This window comes from Artemia franciscana, chromosome 7 (genome assembly GCF_032884065.1).
Source record: "Artemia franciscana chromosome 7, ASM3288406v1, whole genome shotgun sequence".
NCBI classification, from domain to species: Eukaryota; Metazoa; Arthropoda; class Branchiopoda; order Anostraca; family Artemiidae; genus Artemia; species Artemia franciscana.
The window spans coordinates 63,148,724-63,168,309 of NC_088869.1; the positions used below are offsets into that span (position 1 = coordinate 63,148,724).

Here is a 19,586-nt window from a genome sequence, read left to right on the forward strand (position 1 = left end):
GAATGGGATATAATTAATATTACTTTGTATCATCAGGTGCTGAACTTACTTCTTGAAAAGATACGAATCCCCTTCCATTTACTCAAAGTAAATTCGAATGTTGATCCCGCAGATGCGGGATAAGCAACTGAAAGGGATAAGCAACAGATGCGGGATAAGCAACTGATAAGCAGGATTTCGTATATGAAAGGGGCTGTCTCCTTCTCAACATCTCGCTCTTTACTCGGAAGTTTGACTCTTTGTCACAACTCTACTTTTTAAAACAATAAACAAAATTTTTTAAGAGCGGCTACTGAAATACGGGGGTCGTTTAATTAGAATAGAAAGCTTTTTCGAAAGTGCCAACAGCTTTAGCGTGAAGAGTATGGTATTGAGGATGGGGCAACTCTTCATATACAGAATAAATATGCCAAAATTAATATGCAAATTTCACTTCGGTTTTCATACACAGTGTGCCAAATTTGAACCTGCATTTGTTGAACAACGTTCAGAAATTAAATAAAAAAAATCTTGCTTTTTTTCACTGAAAGTATGGAGAGACATTAAAATTTAAAAAGAACAGAAATTATTCTGTATATGAAAGGGGCTGTCAGGGCCGCAGACGCAGAATAAGCAACTGAAAGTTCATCGTACCAAATTAAAAGAAGAGTGCTCCTCCAGAATCGTAAGTGACCCGAAACTAATCTGGAAAGCCCGGTTGAAAGAACCAGCCGCCGAAAAACACCATGATTCAATTAGCGAAAAAGATTGGGAATCGTACTTTTCCAACGAATTCAGTGCCCCTAACCCAAATACGTCTAATCCCTTCCCAAACCGGCTATAATCGGTATTATCCAACCAGTGTGCTCCTGATTTTGTCGTTACTTATGGAAGACTACATGAAGCTATTTTAAAGCTGAAGAAGAAACATTCCCGTGGTGTAGACGAACTGTGCACGCTAAATCTGCTACAAGGTACCATTATGCTTATTGAGTATCTGACGCTGCTGTTCCAGGTTATTTTTACCACTGGTATAGAACCTAACTCTTTTTGTGTCGGTTTGCTTTTGCCATTCCTTAAAAAAGGGAACCAACAGATCAATGCTCTTTGTACAGGCCAATGACTGTTGCTCCAGTGCTATGTAAAGTTCTAGAGCACTTAGTCACAAAAGAAATTCAATATTCCTGCCCAATGCCTGGCCACCAGTTCGGTTTCCGACCGGGTCTGGTTGTGCTCACGCTCTCTTCAGTCTTGCCGCTATTCTAGCAGATTCTCGTGAATCAGGTAACCTTATAGTGATCGGTTCTTTTGATGTGAGTAGAGCGTTTGATTTGTCGATTCATGCTCAGTCCCTTTTAGCCGCTTACCAGCAAGGTATAAACCTCGGTGTCACTAGCGTACTGTACGATATGTATTGCCGTTTAAAAGCACGTATAGAGATAGGTAACCGCATCACATCAGTGGTTGTTCCAGTAAAGAAAGATGTCCACCAGGGTTCATTATTATCCCCAAGTTTGTACAATAGCAGCGTTTTAGATGCTCCGGCATGTGTCAATGTTCCATGTATCTCAAAGAATATAAATGTGTCGCTACTTACATACGCGGACGATCTTTTAAACCTAAGTCGGTCTATTAGGGGTCTGCAATTGAATTTCTTGATCCTACGTGATGAATACCGAAAAATCGACCTCGCTTTCAATACTTCTAAATCTGCAGTTCTTTTTTTCAACGATAGCTCTTTTCAGCCTGAACACCTCCTGCTGGGTAGCGAGTCAATTACCGTTTCATCTCACGTCGTGTATCTGGGTCTGCCCATAGGCCGTAACCTTAACGAAACTCGTCTACTGCTCGTCAAACACGTCGAGAAAAAAAACTCCGCACCGCGCATGGGTCCCTCGTCGCCAGCAGACTCCTATTATGCTGAAAGTATCTCGCGAATATGTATAACGCTGTCGCACTGCCGCATATTCTATATATCGCGCCATTTTGGAATTTATTAGCTGACACCCAAAAACGCAAGCTCTGGTCCCATTATTTTAGGTTCACGAAGTTCCTGCTGCGATGCCCCTTGTGGACGAGAAATACTTATATGATAGATAAGCACAGGATTGCAGACCCAAGTATCACGGTAAACCGGTTAATTTCTAATTTCCTGGCAAAACGGAACCACCCCTAGCTTAAACATTTCTACAGTTCTTGATTGTGTATTTTTCCTTGTTGTCTTTTAAATTTCTCTCTGTTTTCTTCTCTTTTTTCTTTTAGTTTCTTTTTTTCCTTGTTCTCCGCTTTGTTCCATGTGAAAAATATGGGTAATAAATATTTTACTTACTTACTTAATTCAGTTTTGAAAACTTCAAAGAGAAAAACAGTTGCCCTTCTGTTCTGAATTTTCCCATCTCAACTGAGAAAGTGACCATCTGGTATTGTTGCTATGCCTGGAGATCTTTGTTTTTGGAAATTTCTCAGCACGATTGCGACAACACACAGTGATTTGACATGGTAACTAGGCAGTTTTCAATGATGTGCAATAACGGATCCCAGGACACCCCGATCACCTGAACAGATCTTACATTTTCTATAACAGGTGTTCATAGAAAAAAGTTACTATACCATTGAGATCTTTGTTTTGGGTGAATTTTTTGGCACCATTCCAACATCTCTTTGTTTCCGAGAATTTCATGCTTTGTTTCTGAGAATTTCTTGTACTGGTGCCTCTTAGCATCGTATTGTATTACAAGAGTGTTATAGACATTTCATAGATTTCACTTTTTTCTCTTCTATGGAAAAATTCAAAACAGAAGTGTAAATTTTTCTCTTTTTTGGAAAAATTTCAGTACTGAAGTGTAACTTTTTTCCCTTCAATGGAAAAATTCAGAACTGAAGTTGAACTTCTGATTCTCTTATCTGGGAAAATTCGGAACTGTAGCATGACTTTTTTCTCTTACTTTAAAAAAGCCAGAACAGAAGTTGAGGTTTTTCTCTTCTTTGGGAAATTCAGGGCAGAAGTGTTACTTTTTACTCTTCTTTGGAAAAATCAGAACAGGGGTGTAACTTTTTTCTCCTCTTTGAAAATAATCCAGAATTGAATTGCAACTTTTTTTTCTTCTATGAAAAATCCAGATCAGAACACACATTTTTTTCAAATCAATAGAAAACTTCAGAGCTAAACTGCAATTTTTTCCCTTTTATAGAAAAATTCAGAACATAACTCGAATTTTTTTGTTCTGGTGAATATCGGAACAGAGTTTGAACTTTTATTCCTCTTCTTTGAAAAAAATCAGAACAGAACTCCTTTTCTGCTCTTTGGAAAAAATTCCGAACTGAAATTCAAAAATTCAAAACAGAAGTGTAACTTGTTTTCTATTCTTTGGAAAAAATGTTTAACTGAAGTGTAACTTTTTCCCTCCTACGGAAAATTCAGAACAGAAGCTGAACTTTTGTTGCTCTTATTTAGGAAAATTTGGAACTGTTGAATGACTTTTTTCTTCTTTGGAAAAATTCAGAACGGAAGTTTATCTTTTTTTTCTCTTCTTTGGAAATAGTTGCAAGAGAAAAAAGTTGCACTTTAGCTCTGGATTTTTCCATAGATCAGAAAAAAGTTCAGAACTGAAGTGCAGTTTTTTTTTCTTCTACGAAAAATTTCAGAACATAACTGTCACTTTTTTCTGATCTATGGAAAAATTCAGAGCTAAAGTGCAACTTTTTCTCTTCTATAGAAAAACTCAGAGCATAACTTGAATTTTTTGTTTAGGTAGAAATCAGAACATATTTTGAACTTTTATTCCTCTTCTTTGAAAAAAATTTAAAACATAACTTTTTATCTTCTTTGGAAAAAAATCAGAACTGAAAGGCAACTTTTTTCTCTTCAACGGAAAAATTCAAAACAGAAGTGTAACTTTTTTCCCTTCAATTGAAAAATTCAGAACAGATGCTGAACATTTTTCTCTTTTTTTTGGGGAAAAATCAGAACACACGTTAATTTTTTCTTCTCTTCTATGGAGAAATTTAGAGCAGAACTTGAACTCTTTTCTCTTCTCTGGAAAAATTCAGAACAGAAGTGTAACTTCTTTCTCTTCTTTGGAAAATTTCAGAACTGAAGAGCAACTTTCTCCCTTCTATGGAAAAATTCAGAAGAATACTTGATTTTTTCCTCTTCTTTGAAAAAATTCAGAACATAAGTTGATCTTTTTCTCTCTTCTTTGGAAAAATTCAGAACATAGGTTGAAGTTTGTTCTCTTTTTTGTGGAAATTCAGGACAGAAGTGCAACTTTTTTCTCTTCTATGAAAAAATTCAGAAAAGAAGTGTCACTTTTTTTCTCATCTATGGAAAAACTCGGAGCTAAAGTGCAACTTTTTTCTCTTTTATAGAAAAATTCAGAACATGACTTGAATTTGACTTTTTCTCTTCTTTGGCAAAATTCAGAACAGAAGTTGAACTTTTTGGTACATTATCATCCTTATCAAAATTTCTTTTGCTAGACATGTTGACATTTCAGTCACGGTTAATTAATGATAATAAAGTTCCCCAGACAGTCAGGGCTCTGCTCAAATTCATTATTTTATTTCATCGATAAAATACTAAGCAGACATGTCAATGCGATAGGGCTGTCATCGGAATGATGCCAAAGCTGCCTGGAAAGAACTATCACAAGACGTAATAACAAGACCAGATTGTGACTTTCATTCTCTGTGAAAAATATATAGCAGTCGTGCATTACAGACGACATTGAGAGGCATCAGGCTAAGAAGTTCTCGGAAAAAAGCAAAAAATTCTCGGAAATAGAGTTGTAAGAATGGTGCCAAGAAACCCCCCTGAAACAAAGATGACAATGGCTGAGCAACTTTTTTTTTCTATAACCACCTGTTACAGAAAAACCATTATCTGTTCAAATGGTCATTCAAATGGTTCATTCAGTCTTGTTTGAGAGTTCATACAGTAAACACCTTTATTGGATACAATCTGGATATAATCTCATTATACAGTAAGACTCAATCGTGATTCCCTATGGACTTCTCTTAATCAACCTTGAACTTGCATGTTCTGAGTGAAAATTCCCTTGGGAACTTTGATTAAGAATTAACCTGAGTGATTTCCCTAGAGTCATTTAGTATCCGATTGTTTTGATCTATTTACTATTGACATTTTTGCAATTTGAACTTGGTGTACTCAGTAGCGATATTTATTATGGATCCGGAGCAGTGTGGTATCTGTTTAAAAAGAATTACAAGCAAAACAGGCGGCGTGCAGTGTATCAAATGTAATAAATGGTCTCATTTTAGTTGTGGAAAAACTAAATACTCTAATGACTTGAAGAAGACCTTTGTGTGCGTAATTTGTACACAAAAAGATTCCCCTAAGACTTTTACTCTGAAAAAACTGAGATCGAAAAATAATAGTCCGAAACAGCAAAGTAACAACGATAAAATCCAGGATCAACTTAAAAAGAACACTATCTTCCCAGTAGAAAACTTGTCATCTAAATCTCCAGGCATTCCTGACGGTGCACTGAGAATTATGGATACTACAGAAAATATCACCGAGGAAAGAATCGATACTATAGAAAATATCACCGAGGAAAGAAATGACTACTCAGGTCCTGATCTGAGTTGCCTCTTATGTGACGAACCGACAAAAGACAGCCCTTCGTTTGATTGTCACCTTTGCTTACACCGCATGCATGCGGCCTGCGCTGCAATTGATGCAGACATAGTTCTTGCTCTGCAGAAACCCTCGGGACGTTTCTTTCTTTTTACCTGTGAGAAGTGCTTAAACCAGGGTAATATAACCAGCTCTAAAGTTCTCAGTAATAATGTATCTGTTCAATGCAGTAGCTTTCTTACTAGTCAAACAACACAAACCGACCTAGAGTATTCTCAGTCTCCGCATACAGATGAAGAGGGTGTTACAACAGATCATATTCCTGAACGACGTGTCTGCAGATTTCACATAAGGCGAGGCTGTAGAAAGGCGGAGAATTGCACGTTTCTCCATATTTGCTTGGATTATTTCAAAGGCATCTGCCGTGATGAGTGTTGTATTCTGCCTCACAGATCTTTGTGTAAAAAATTTGCTCATGGCCTTTGTTTCATGAACTGTTGTCCTAATGTGCATCTCACTTCCCCCAGAAGGAAAAAGCTACGTTCCAATACTGAATTGCGAAGTTCAAAAAACGGGGAGCGAAAAATTCCACCTCTGTTAAAACATGGTTGCCAAAGACAACAGTTTACAGTCCCACTTATGAGTTTGAAGCTAAAACCACCTGTCTTAAATCAGCCAATGCAGATCCCTCCCCCCTCATACCAACCACTCCTCGTGAAAACTTGGAGAAACTGGCAAGAACCAACATCTGCCAGCCTTCCGACAATATATCCAGTACTAACAACCAACCAATTTGGAATTTCAAAGAAATCAAAGATTCACCCACCCCTCAAACCATGTCTTCCGAGTATCCCAACTTGGAACCGAATCAATGTGTTGGCAAGGAGATTCGAGACCGCAGTGTAAAGCCCCCCTTTCATCCCTATATATTTCCGAAAATACTATTATCAAATGTCCGATCACTTATGAACAAATTAGAAGAGGTTGAACTTTGCTTGAAGAATGAACTGGTTGATATTGCTTGTATCTGTGAATCATGGTCCGCGACTGAAGATGTTGTAGCATTTGAAGGATATGATACTTATTTCAAACCTAGAATGACACCCAATGATATTACAGTAACACATGGTGGTGGTGTTGGTATTATTTGTCGATCGTCTATAAGAAATCGAGTTCTCACTTTCAGTAATATACCAAATAAGCATGGTTTTGAAGTATTATGGTTGTGATGCAGGCCTAAGAAGCTTCCCAAGGAAGTGGCATCACTGGTGATATGTGTTGTTTACTATCCGCCCCGTGGCCCCTATCGTAAAGACCTTGTGAATTACTTACAGAATTGCACTGACAATGTACGATCTTTGTATCCTAATGCTGGTATCATAATGTGTGGTGACTTTAATGACTTAGATGCCAAATGGCTAAGTAATTCACTATCACTTAAGCAGGTTGTGAATGTGCCCACAAGAGGTAACCGTATGTTGGATCTCATTTTTAGCAACTGTCCTGAATATTATAATACTCCAGTTACATTACCCCCATTAGGTTTGAGTGATCACTTGTGTGTTGCTTGGACACCCAATCATTTTATCCCAAATCGACAAATAAATAGTGTGGTGTACAGGCCTTTCTCACCTGAACTAGTAAATCTCTACAAGAATTGGCTCACAGATCGTGACTGGCGTGATATTCTCTCATTGTCTGACGGTGACAAAATGGCAAGTTTATTCTGTAAGGAACTATTCGAAAAATACTGTGAAATTTTCCCACAAAAAAAAATATATGTGAAATCTAATGATAAACCATGGATTACTCAAGAGATTCGGAATCTGATAAAAGTGAGGAACGAATTGCATTTAACTGGATCCGTAAAAGATTTCAAAAGAGTAAGAAATTTAATTGTATATAAAATAAGATGTTCTCGTAAGCAGTATGGGTCTAAAATAATAAGCAAAATATATAAATCCAACCCAAGGAAGTTCCATGACTTAGTTCAGAACATTATCGGGAAAAAAGTAACCAGAGTTGAAGTGAGAGATGTCAATGGTAAACCCATGTTACCTAGTGAAATTAATAACTTTTTTGCATCTGTTTGTAAAATTCATCCGCAACTAAGAACATTACCACCGAATGATTCAGTTTCAAATATCCCTATACTAGAGATTTGTTCAGTTGCTAAAAAGTTAAAGGCACTTGATTCTCGTAAATCTAGTTATCCTAGTGAGATACCAATTAAATTGATTATTGAGTGTGCTGATCTTTTATCTACTCCTTTAACGGCAATTTTTAACCAGTGTTTTATTGATGGTGTTTTCCCATGTATTTTTAAACAGGCATATGTAACGCCAATCCCCAAATGCAAGGCACCTAAAGATATAACCGAGATGAGGCCGATTTCGAAAACTCCAGCTCTCTCAAAAGTATTTGAAAGTTTTTTTTTTGATTGTTTATTTGAGGACATAAATGATAATATTGATCCCCAACAATTTGGATTTAGATCCGGGCATAGTACTGTTCATTATTTGGTTGCATTATTGGATACTATCCTTAAGCACTTAGAGAATAATGGGGCCTATGTTGAAGCATTATTTGCAGACATAGTTAAGGCTTTTGATAGTCTTGATCATAATGTAGTTGTGGAAGAAGCAAAGGCTATGGGTGCCCGTCCATTTGTTGTACGAATGCTAGCTAGTTTTCTTTTTGAAAGATCTCAGTGTGTCCAACTTCCTGATCATGAGCCATCTGAATTTGTAAATATTTTTTGTGGTTCGCCACAAGGGACTAAATTAGGCCCGCTTTCTTTTCTTATTGTTTTTAACCGTATTTTAACAACAATACGTGAGCGTTTTAAATTTGCTGATGATTTAACTGTTTTATCACTGCGACTAAGCCCTCCGACTACTGAACAGTCTGACTTGATCAAAATCTATCATGATCTAAAAGCTGAATTAGGAAAGGTAAAACTGGCGGTCAGTGAAACTAAGAGCTCTTATATGACATTTTCCTTCCTAAAGGGTAACAACCACTCTTCTCATAATTCCATACTGCCAACAAAGAAAACTGTTAAAATACTTGGGAATCTTTTGGACGATGATTTAAGATGATATTCGCACGTTGACTATCTGACTAAAAAAGGCGCCTCGCTTTTACTTTCATTTTCCAACCTAAAAAGATTTGGTACACCAACTGAGGTTTTGAAGTCTGTATACTGCAGCTATGTTAGACCTTCTCTTGAGTATGCATGCCCTGCTTGGCATCCGGGATTGACAAAAGATCAAACAGATAGACTTGAGACAATACAAAAAAGAGCTGTAAAAATTATACTTGGACAAAACTACTCAACTTACGAAGATGCACTGAAACAACTCAATTTGGACTCACTTGATAGTCGTAGACATGGCTTAACATATAGATTTGGACTAAATTGTTTAAATTCCCCAGCTCATTGTCGTCTACTACCCAACTTTGCGAGCCCCCCAAGTGGAGGACCAGTTACTAGACTTCGACAAATAAAAAACAATTGTCCACAGTTACTGACTTGCTCAGCATATAGTACTGAGAGATATCGCAAATCATTTGTTCCATATTTTACCCGTCATTCTAATAATATTGACGCGACTAATATTTAATGTTTGATTAATATATTGTTTGTTTAAATTTTCCTGTGAGTGTTTTTGAAGGTATAAATTATTTTTGTCATGACATGCTAATGCTAGCTCCGGCTATTGCAGTGAATAAATATATTCTATTCTATTCTAAATGGTCAGGGTGTCATGGGATCCATTTGGGCATACAATCAAAAACTGACAAGCAACCATGTAAAATCACTGAGTGTTGTTGGAATGGTGCCATGAAATTACCTAAAACCATAGATCTCAAGGCATAGCGACAAGACCAGACGGTGAGTTTTGCAGTACAGGTAGAAAAATTCAAAAGAGCAGTGTAACTTTTTTTCTTATTTTGAAAAATTCCGAACTGAAATGTGTTTTTTCTCCTCAATGAAAAAATTTTAAACGGAATTTGAACGTTTTTCGCTGTTTTAGGGGAAATCAGAAGAGAAGTGTAACTTGTTCCTCAACTTTAGAAAAATAGAAAACCGAATTTGAACTTCTTTCTCTTTCTTAGAAAAAAATTCAGAACAGAAATCGGATTTTTTTCTCTTCTTGGAGATAATTCAGAAGTGAAGTATGGCTTTTCTCTTCTTTTCAAAAAATTCAGAAAAGAAGTTGAACTTTTTCCTTTTAATAAATTCCAAATTTATATGTCTCTAACACTGAAAAGAATGTGATCCATCTCTCTCAGACTTTTGTAAAAAAAAACTTATCCATGTATCTCAGACTCTAGTGTGAGTCTGGTAGTTGTGCCTATGTCTAAAAATTCCTGCTCTTACACCTCTAACTTTTGAATAAATATTCTAAATGATGGAGTTGCTAGCTTACCTTAAAAATAAAGAAAAATTAATACAGTAATTCAGTGAAATATTCTTGTTGAAATAATCAAACGCCCAATTCTACATGCTATTAATATGATCATAAAAAATATTAATGATTAGACTCCATTACAGCAAAAAATAATTCATTATGTTTTATCTTGACATGGCACTTCTTTCATTTCGGGGTCATATACGACTTTTAACAAGGTTTCACCTACAAGCTCATCATAATTTTAATCATAATAATATTCTGTTCAATGATGGTATCAGGTGGTAAACTACCAATGATACTACTAATGTTCACCGATGCTTTGCTTTTCGTTGAATTGTTTTTAATTTCCTTGGTGATATTCTCTGCCAATGCCCTTTTAATTTTTCTTGCATTTCACTTTTGCTATTTTTGCTATTATTCTGTTCAATGATGGTATCTGTTGGTAAACTACCAGTGATAATATTAACGTTCAGCGATGGTTTGCTTTTCATTGAATTATTTCATTTTCTTGGTGGTGTTATATCCCAGTGCCTTTTTATTTTGCCCTTGATTTCACTGTCTATTACACAATTATTTTTACGTAGGTAACAGTTCCGATACATAGAAAGATATACTTTAGACGTTGGTGCTGGAGCACAGCTGTCTTTTTTTACGTTCTGTTGAATATTAATTCCAAAAAGATGATGATATGGTTTATCAACAGGTAACGAGTTACCTGCAGCATTAGCAAGAAGTTGGCTATCATCATCAACTATTAGTTTTAGGATACATTACCTTTAAACACTGTCATCTCTGGAAATTTTACGCTGGTATATACACCACTGTGTCATCTGAATTTTTTCAATACCCAAAGAAATCTCCACTATGAAAGTCACCGTGAGGGCGACCACGTAAAAGAAAAACCAAAAACCATGTTTGCCAAAGATTACATGTCAATTTAAGATACGAAAAAAAACACTGAAAAATTTTAAGTTCAAAAAATCTAAGGTCAAAAAATTAAGTTTAAAAAATAAAAAAATATATATATAATTTTAGCTATTTAAGATATGAAAAAAAAAACTGAAAAATTTTAAGTTCAAAAAAATCTAAGTTCAATAATATTAAGTTCAAAAAAGTTTGGGCGAAGCAACGGGGACCCCTAGAGGGGGACAAAGGGCCCTGGAGGGGATATGGGGACCCAAATATCATGCGCAAGTCCGGTAATGGAAGACCAGTATGTCTGGGACCATTACATTACAAAAGGGATACCTGGCCGGTTATAGTCACTACAATTTTTGGACCAAAACAATTGTCATTGACCATCAAAAGGACCAGTGTGCTCAGTACCATTAGAGTGCCAAAAGAATATGTTTGTCAAGCAACCATCTTAAATCACTGTGGTAGGCATATTCTCGAATGATCCCAAAAAATCACTGACAAAACACATTGATAGCATTCGCTTCGAATGTATTTCCAATAACGTAATAATACCATTGACTAGTTGGCTCACATGACTAACGCATTGTTCTTGAAATTCTCGGAAACGTACAAAGAAATTCATGGAAACAAAGAGTTGTCGGAATGGTGCCAAGAAATTCCACCGTATCAGAGAACTCTGCTGTAAAAGTTTCAAGCTCCTATCTACAAAAATGTAGAACTTCATATTTTTGCCGGAAGACCAATGACGGGTGCGTGTTTACTTGGTTGTTTCATTTGTGTGTCTTTCCCAGGGGTGATCGTATCGACCCACTGGTCCTAGATTGTTACAAAAGGGATCATTCTAACGAAAATTAGAAGTTCTAATGCCCTTTTTAAGCGACCAAAAAATCGGGGGGCACCTAGGCCCCTTTCCACGCTATTTATTCCCAAAGTCAGCAGATCAAAATTTTGAGATAGCTATTTTGTTCAGCACAGTCGAAAAACCTAATAACTATGGCTTTGGGGACGATTTACTCCCCCACAATCCCTGGGGGAGGGGTTGCAAGTTACAAACTTTGACCAGTGTTTACATACAGTAATGGTTATTTGGAAGTGTACAGACATTTTTAGGGGGATTTTTTTGGTTGGGGGGATACATGAGGAGGGCAATACATGGGAGGATCCTTTGTTTGAGGAATTTGTCATGGGGGAAGAGAAATTATATGACGGGGGCGCACAATTTTCTAGCATTATTTATAAAGAACAATGAAAAAACGAATATGGAAATTTTTCTCAACTGAAAGTAAGGAGCAACACTAAAACTTAACAAGAACAGAAATTATTACGCATATGAGTTCATCTCCTCCTAAATACCTCACTCTTTACCCTAAAGTTTTTTTAGTAATTTAAACTATTTATTCTATGGCTTTTGTGATTCAGGGGTCATTCTTATAAAAATGGGACAAAATTTAAGCTTTAGTGTAAAGAGCGAGGTATTAACGAGGGGGCAAACCCTCATATGTGTAATAAAAATCTACAAATATAGAAGTTGGTTACGTAAGTTAAATCGTAAGTTATGTATATTTTTACTAATAAAAACATTCATAAGAAATTAAAAGTTCTAGTTGCCTTTACAAGTAGCGAAAAGTTGGAGGGCAGGTACGCCTCCTCCCCACCACTTTTTTCCTCAAAATCGTCAGATCAAAACTAAGACAAAGCCATTTAGCCAAAAAAAAAATAATATACAAATTTTGTTTTAATTATTTATATGCGGAGAGCCAAAATCAAACATGCACTAATTGAAAAACGTTCAGAAATTAATTAAAAAAACAATTTTTTAACTGAAAGTAAGGAGCAATAATAAAAACTTAAAAAGAACAGAAATTACTCCATGTATGAAAGGGGCTGTTCCCTCCTCAACGCCCCGCTCTTTACACTTAAGCTTTTTAAATTTTTAAAAAGGAAAATTGAGGGAAAGAGTCAAACTTTAGGGTAAAGACAAAGGCATTGAGGAGGGAACAGCCCCTTCATACACAGAGTAATTTCTGTCTATTTTAAGTTTTAATGTTGCTCCTTACTTTCAGTTAAAACAACTTTCAGTGTTTCTATTTAATTTATTAATAGAGTAATCTATGACTTCACTCGTTAAATCGCCCTTAAGCCTTCTTCATGATCTTAAACCAATAGGTGAAGAAAAGAATAAAGGATAGGGTCCCGGTAGTATTTGTGAATGGAATACTACTAGTGACATTAACCCTCCCATTCAACCACGCAATAAGTATCCAAAAATTCTGACATCATCACAATGAAAGTCATTGATTCAGAAGTAGCTAATCCGGTCATAGATAGCCAACCCTATGTCAATTAAGAGGATTTGTTAAATTCAAAAAGCAACAAATCAGGCTGGTAAAGCTAGTGATCATTTCTGTCAACTTAGTTGAGAACAGGGAACAAAATTCTTCTATAAAAACAAAAAATAATTGCTTCTTTAATAATACATGAGACAAGAGGGGTTAGAGCATAGGAGGGAAAAAAGAGATGAACTCTGATCTTTATAAATCGACAAATCTTTAGATGGACGCAAACATCTCTAAAGCGGTCTTTGTAAATTGACTCGTTGCTGTTTGTTACTTTTATGTAAACTTAACCTCTTAACCTATTACTATGCTACTAGCATACAACCTTTAGCCAATATCTACCTATAGGGGTATTTCTTCAATAAGGAGATAGATTAGCCTTCCAAACCACAGAGTTCCAGGAACAAATTAGAGCTACTTTTAGCTAAAGAAAATGAAACCTGAACTGGAACCCTGAACTGGAAAATGAAACCTTTGAACTGGGGCAATCTGAATTGGCCTTTACAAGAATTGAAGGGTTCTGGCACTATTGAGTAATAGCATTGTCTCACTGAATTAAAAAAAAATGAAAATACAAAAATGATAGGAGTACAGAAGTGGAAAAACAGATTTAGATCTCAAAAAGACCTCAAAGGCTTCAAATACATCACTAGAAACTTTTATCCTGAAGATTTACTCATATATGCTGGATGTCATTACTTCTTTTTTTTTATACCAACTTGAATTTTCAGTCTTATCATTCCTCACTCTTTAATCTGGCATCAAATTAGTAAACTTCAAAATTAGCTGGACCTTAGCAAATTTTATTAAATAAAAACAAATCTTCAATAGAATGCATTACCTCAGTTGTTTGTAGCTCTATTTGAACTTCATCCTCTTTTCCTTCAACAGGGGTTTGCAATATAGTCTCAAGCAGCAATACCCCTCCAGTGTCATGTCTTAGGCCCACAATTTGACCGCTAACAGCAAAAATAGCTGCACTACCTGGTAAGGAGACAAGGGTAGTATCTAAAAAAAAAAATTAGATGAAGTATTTCACAAACTTTTTGAGTTTAAATTTGGCAGCATTATTATAAAGAATAGCAGCAAGAAGGTCCCAAACTTGGAGAACGAGTGGAACCTTTCAGGAAAGGAGGGCTGAAAACATATGAAGCTATTTTTTTGCACCCTTTTTTTGTATAGTTGTCAATATTATCCTGGTAGATTCCAGCTTTGTTTGTCAACAAGATCCTTAATTCTTTGAGAACAAACAGGTAAGAAACCATTTTTACTGCTTTTGACATCAGTGTTATAATAATTCAACTAAAGGAGTATCTGTGTTGCCATATTAGTGTTGAATGGTAACATAAAGGGTAAAATGGAAAAAAAAAATCAGTTTTTCTGGCACTTTCAAATAGATCAAAGCAATAAAAAGATGTTCTAAAGTAGTAGAATAAGAATAAAGAGAAATAAATTCAGATAATTTTACAAAACTAGAAGCAGAATAAGGAAAAATTATACTGGTTACTCCTTATTTCTGTTATTGTGTTGCACATGAGAGTTGCATTTGCATCATTTTTCATACAAACAGAGTACTTGCATGTAGAAATTTTTTTTGACAGTTGTCATCAAAACTTAACAGTTTTCAGAGAAACATGACACTTTGTAATAATTTCTCCTTCAGAGAGTGTAAAAAGCATTAAATGTGTTTATTTTTCTATTTGTCTTTAGTTCTTCCTTGGTCAGTCTGACTCCAAAATGTATATAATTTTAATTAGTTTCATTTTTCATGTAATTCAAATTCTCTAAAGCCCTTTAGTTCTAATATATTTGGACAATGTCTGCTGGACTTGCAGGCAAAATGGGGGACTGAAGATACCTGGACTCAAAGATGAACAAGGAACCTAAGCTTAGTAGGCAACCCACCAAGAGTCTCAGAGGGGCAACTGAGTTTTAGGATTGACACATGACTAACAAGTCCCCTTGACATGCAGGAAAACAGAGAAACCTTAATTTTTTACACTGTTTGAGTTTATAGCAGAGGTAAATGGTGGGAATAACTATGACTCTTGGCAGCAATAACTCAAATACGTGGGCATTTGCTTTTGGAGAGGCTATGCTTGAATTAAGAATTTATTGGATAAATCCTTAATTCAACATTAAGTTGACATTAAGTTGACATTAAGTTCCAAAACAGCTCTCAGATGAGCAAAAAGAAAACCAAAAACAGATTGCCTCTGATTTGCTATTGTTCTGAATCTGATATTTTTTTTTTAAGCAATTGTAACTGGTGGCAAGACTTAGGTACATGGCTACAATCCAGAAACAATGGTACAATTTTTACAATGGAAGACACATGATTCACCACAACCCAAAAAAGCTTGTCAACCAAAGATTATTTTGACTGTTTTTTGTTTCCTTTCACTACAAAGGTGTTGTTCATCTTGAGAACGCTCCAAAAAGGACAGATCATAACAAAGGAATACTATATTGATTCTTCTATACCATTTGTAAGATGCTGTATGAAGAACTAAAGCAGAGTTTAAGGAGTCTGGTACTTGGAAATTGCATCACAATAAAACACCAGCCCATTTGGCCCAAGTTGTGCAGCGGTTTTGTCCAAACATGATATCCCAGTTGTTTCTCAGCCCCCTCCCCCCTATTCACTGGACCTAGCTCCATTTGATTATTTGTTTCCAAAGATGAAAATGGCACTTAAGGGTAAACGTTTTCAAGATGTAGATGAAATAAAACAGAGCAGCCACAAGCAGTTTCTAAAAATGACGTACAGGTGTGTAGACTCAGAAGGAGCACATTTTGAAGTAGATTGAATGTAAATAACTTTATGTAATCAAAAATGTGAAAGTTTGTCAATAGGCTTGTATTCTACAAATCAAATAAACTACTTTGCCACAATTGATTTAACTAGCCTTGCTCAACAACTTTGTGATGTAGCCCAGTAAACAGATACTGATCTCCAATTTTAACAAGGGCTGTGGTCAAATATGGCTCTGAAGCATGGGCACCACAAAAAGCAGCTGAAGATTTACCATATGTTTTCCAGAGAAATTGCCTGTGGATTGTTCTGGGTACCTGGCTGACTGATTGTATTACAAACAGTAGGCTGCATAAAAAGTGTGGTTCAATCCCACATTCTAAGGCTATAATGAAAGAAAGGTTGAGATGGTTGGGACACGTTCTGCAGAAAAAGGCTGAACCCTTGTGATGTTGAACTCTTGCGCAACTAAATACTAATGCAACTGAACTCATATGCATTTTAACCCTATTTAACTGAATCTTTGTGCAAGTCAACCATTTCTACAGCCTATGTTTAATGGAACCTTAATGTGACACAACTCATATCTCAGGTCAAATATAGAGCTGAACCCTATTCAGTTCAACCTCAGTGTAATTCAACTCCCATGAAACTTAATTCCTCTATTTCAACCTTAATTCAACTCAACCCTCATTTTATTTAATCCATGTTTAAACCTAAATCTGTCTGACTCAACCCCTGTACAAATACACCACATTCAGCTCTACTCCCCTTAAATCAACAATAGAACCAGAACATGAAATTTAGCTGATTTTGTCAAAGATGACAAAAGCAAATTTGGTAAAATTTTAGTTAATTGACTTCTTGCAATCTTGGAAACAAATCAGGTTAGGAAAATGAAAGTTTCTGAGATGGGTCTACAGGCAAAAGTATGTCCCAGGAAGGTATTTTAAATTACCTGCCTCCACTCCTTCTTCCTCTAGAGGGCCTTAAATTTGCCTACATGAGAGGTCTATACCTATTGAAATTTTGACAGAACAACATTTTACCTGGTAAAATTCTAGTTAATTGACTTCTTGCTATCTCAGAAACGGTTTAGATTAGGTAAATGAAACTTTCAGGGATGAATCTACAGACTAAAGTATATCCCATGGAAGGCATTTTGAAGCAACTACCTCCACTCTTTGCCCTTTACAGGGCCCTGACCTTTGATGACCTTTAAAAATATGTGTGTTATAAAAGTGAAACCTTGCAAAATAGATCTTCTGCCTAATAGAAGTACAAAAAAATTGTTTTCAGCTTCATAACTATGCTCAATTCCATTTTATAAGGTTTTAAAGATATGCAAATATATTTCCTAAATTTTGAAGAAAAAAAAACATTGATATGGCTCTGAAGCACTGCTCTGAAAGCACAAGATCATTCTAAATATCAAACTTCATTAAGATCTGATCACCCATTTGTAAGTTACAAATACATCTTTCTAATTTTTTCAAATTAACCCCCCCCCCCCAACTCCCTTAAAGAGAGCATATCCATTATGGTCATGTCAATCATGTATTTAGGACTTGTACTTATTTTTCCCACTAAATTTCTGTTTTGCCTCTCTTCAGGTTTCTAAGACTCATTATTGGGCCTTCTCAAAGAAATTGACTTTCTCTATGCTGTTAGGATTTACAAAATAGATGTTATTGACATACATATAACATAAACCTTACCCAATTGTAGCAACAAATCATAATTTTGAGTGAGGAGCCCCCTAAAAGTTCAATGTCTTATCTGTATTACCCCTGTGAAAAGCCATTTAAAGATAAGATGTTTCAAACAGGGGGTGCGTTTAAATGCCTACATTCCATTTTGAACTATACTATAAAAGGTAATAATTGTTTTTCAATGCCATGAACTAATTATGGAATATAGCAACTTAAAAAACAGTGAAAAGTTGAATTTTTCTAAGGTAAGCAAGGATTTACACTTTTAATACTAATATAGGATCAAATTTGACCAAAATATAAGCTGTAATGCACAAAAAGCTGCATTATATAGAGGTGGGGGAAGGGGTATAGTTAGGGACCTCAAAAGAATTTCCTAGGATATACTTTAGCCTGTAGACACATCCCTGAAAGTTTCAATTCTCTAGCCCAACAACTTTTCAAGATAGCAAGAAGTCAATGGACTAGAATTTTACCTTTTATTTCATTTTGTATATAGCCTAACCTGTAGCTATGTAAAGGGGGGGGGGAGTGAATTGCCAAAGATGTAAACAAAACCAAAAAAAAGTGAAAAAGATTAGAAGTAAACAGGGAGACTTTCCCATTTCTGAGCTATGAATCATATGAAAACCTGGACCAATACCTTTTTATTCTCTTGTTGGATGTAATAATGTCTCTGCTTGAAAATTCAACTTTCAGCCCTTTAGTGAACATTAAAGATGCCATTTATGTTCTACTAGAGGCTGAACTTTGACATGTGTTATTCTTATTTTTATCCATGTAGGCTACCCAAAAAATGAATAAAATGGGACAAAAATAAGAACCAGAAAACATAAGAAATATATTTGGGATATGCATTTGTACATTAGGGGAGTGGGGTTAAAAGCAATGTAGCTGTAGTCAAAATATGTTAACTACAAGTATTTTACAAATTACAAAGAAAAAAAGGTTGTTTCTATACCTTTTCTAGCTAAAATAAGAGAATAGGGCATCAATTTTAAGCTCTATAAAGGGGTCTAAATTTAATCCTGAGCATTCTAAAGTGATAATTATATTTAGAAAGTGTATAAGAAAGGTAGGTTATTGGGTGGTTTTTCCCCTAGTTCATAACTCACTAACAGAATATTCACCAAATTAGCAATCTAAAAATGAATATTTTTTTTATCATGCCTGCTTCTGGAGAGCCACAATTATTAGCTTCTACCCAACTCTACAACAAATTTCTGGTTCTGTTTGATCCTTGAAGAGGGTTAAATAGAGAACTGATTAAATGAAAACCCTGATAGAAAGGCTGTTCATTTACTTTGCCACTTGGCTGGCAAAAGTATTCTTACATAAAGAGTTTATTACCATTGGGGACATGACTTCCAACCTTGGGTGGTGAAATATCAGCTGAATGAAGCAAATGAATGCCAGATCTATCATACACCAGAACTTTCCCATTGTCAGATGTAGCCAATAATACATTGAGAGACTTGTGATAAACAATTGACTTGAGTTTCTCTTCTTTTGAAGAACGACCTATGTCCTCAAATAACCAACCCATAGTTACGATTCTTCTTTAGCCCAACTGCATTGAAACACTTGCTCTTGTTTATTTTCTTATTCCTTTTGCTAAAAAAATTCACTTTTCTTTGATTTCTTCAAGAAAGATTTATTTCGTAATGACCAAATAAAGGCCATAGTACGTGAACTGACGATATTCAAACTGGGAACTTTTTAGTAAGAATTTTTTCTTAAATAGGGAATCTGCTTCATAGACACAAGACAGGTTTTCTTTTTGGCTGTGAAAAGTTGATTTTTAGAAAAATGGTGGTATGCCGTGCCGCACTGACCTTTCTTTAGCGGCAAGCTGTAGCTGACGCC

The 19,586-nt window shown here is 35.6% G+C and overlaps 1 protein-coding gene across 1 annotated transcript in view; it reads right to left on the reverse strand.

The window, feature by feature from the left end:
- The window catches only part of LOC136029578 (baculoviral IAP repeat-containing protein 6-like), a gene marked incomplete in the record, with an annotated part of 362,481 nt that extends 343,110 nt beyond the window's left edge, over positions 1-19,371 (reverse strand). Inside the window, 2 exon segments of the mRNA XM_065708074.1 lie at positions 14,095-14,261; positions 19,071-19,371. Of these exon segments, the coding sequence (XP_065564146.1) occupies positions 14,095-14,261; positions 19,071-19,266 (363 nt within the window).
- Between the last annotated feature and the right edge of the window lie 215 nt (positions 19,372-19,586).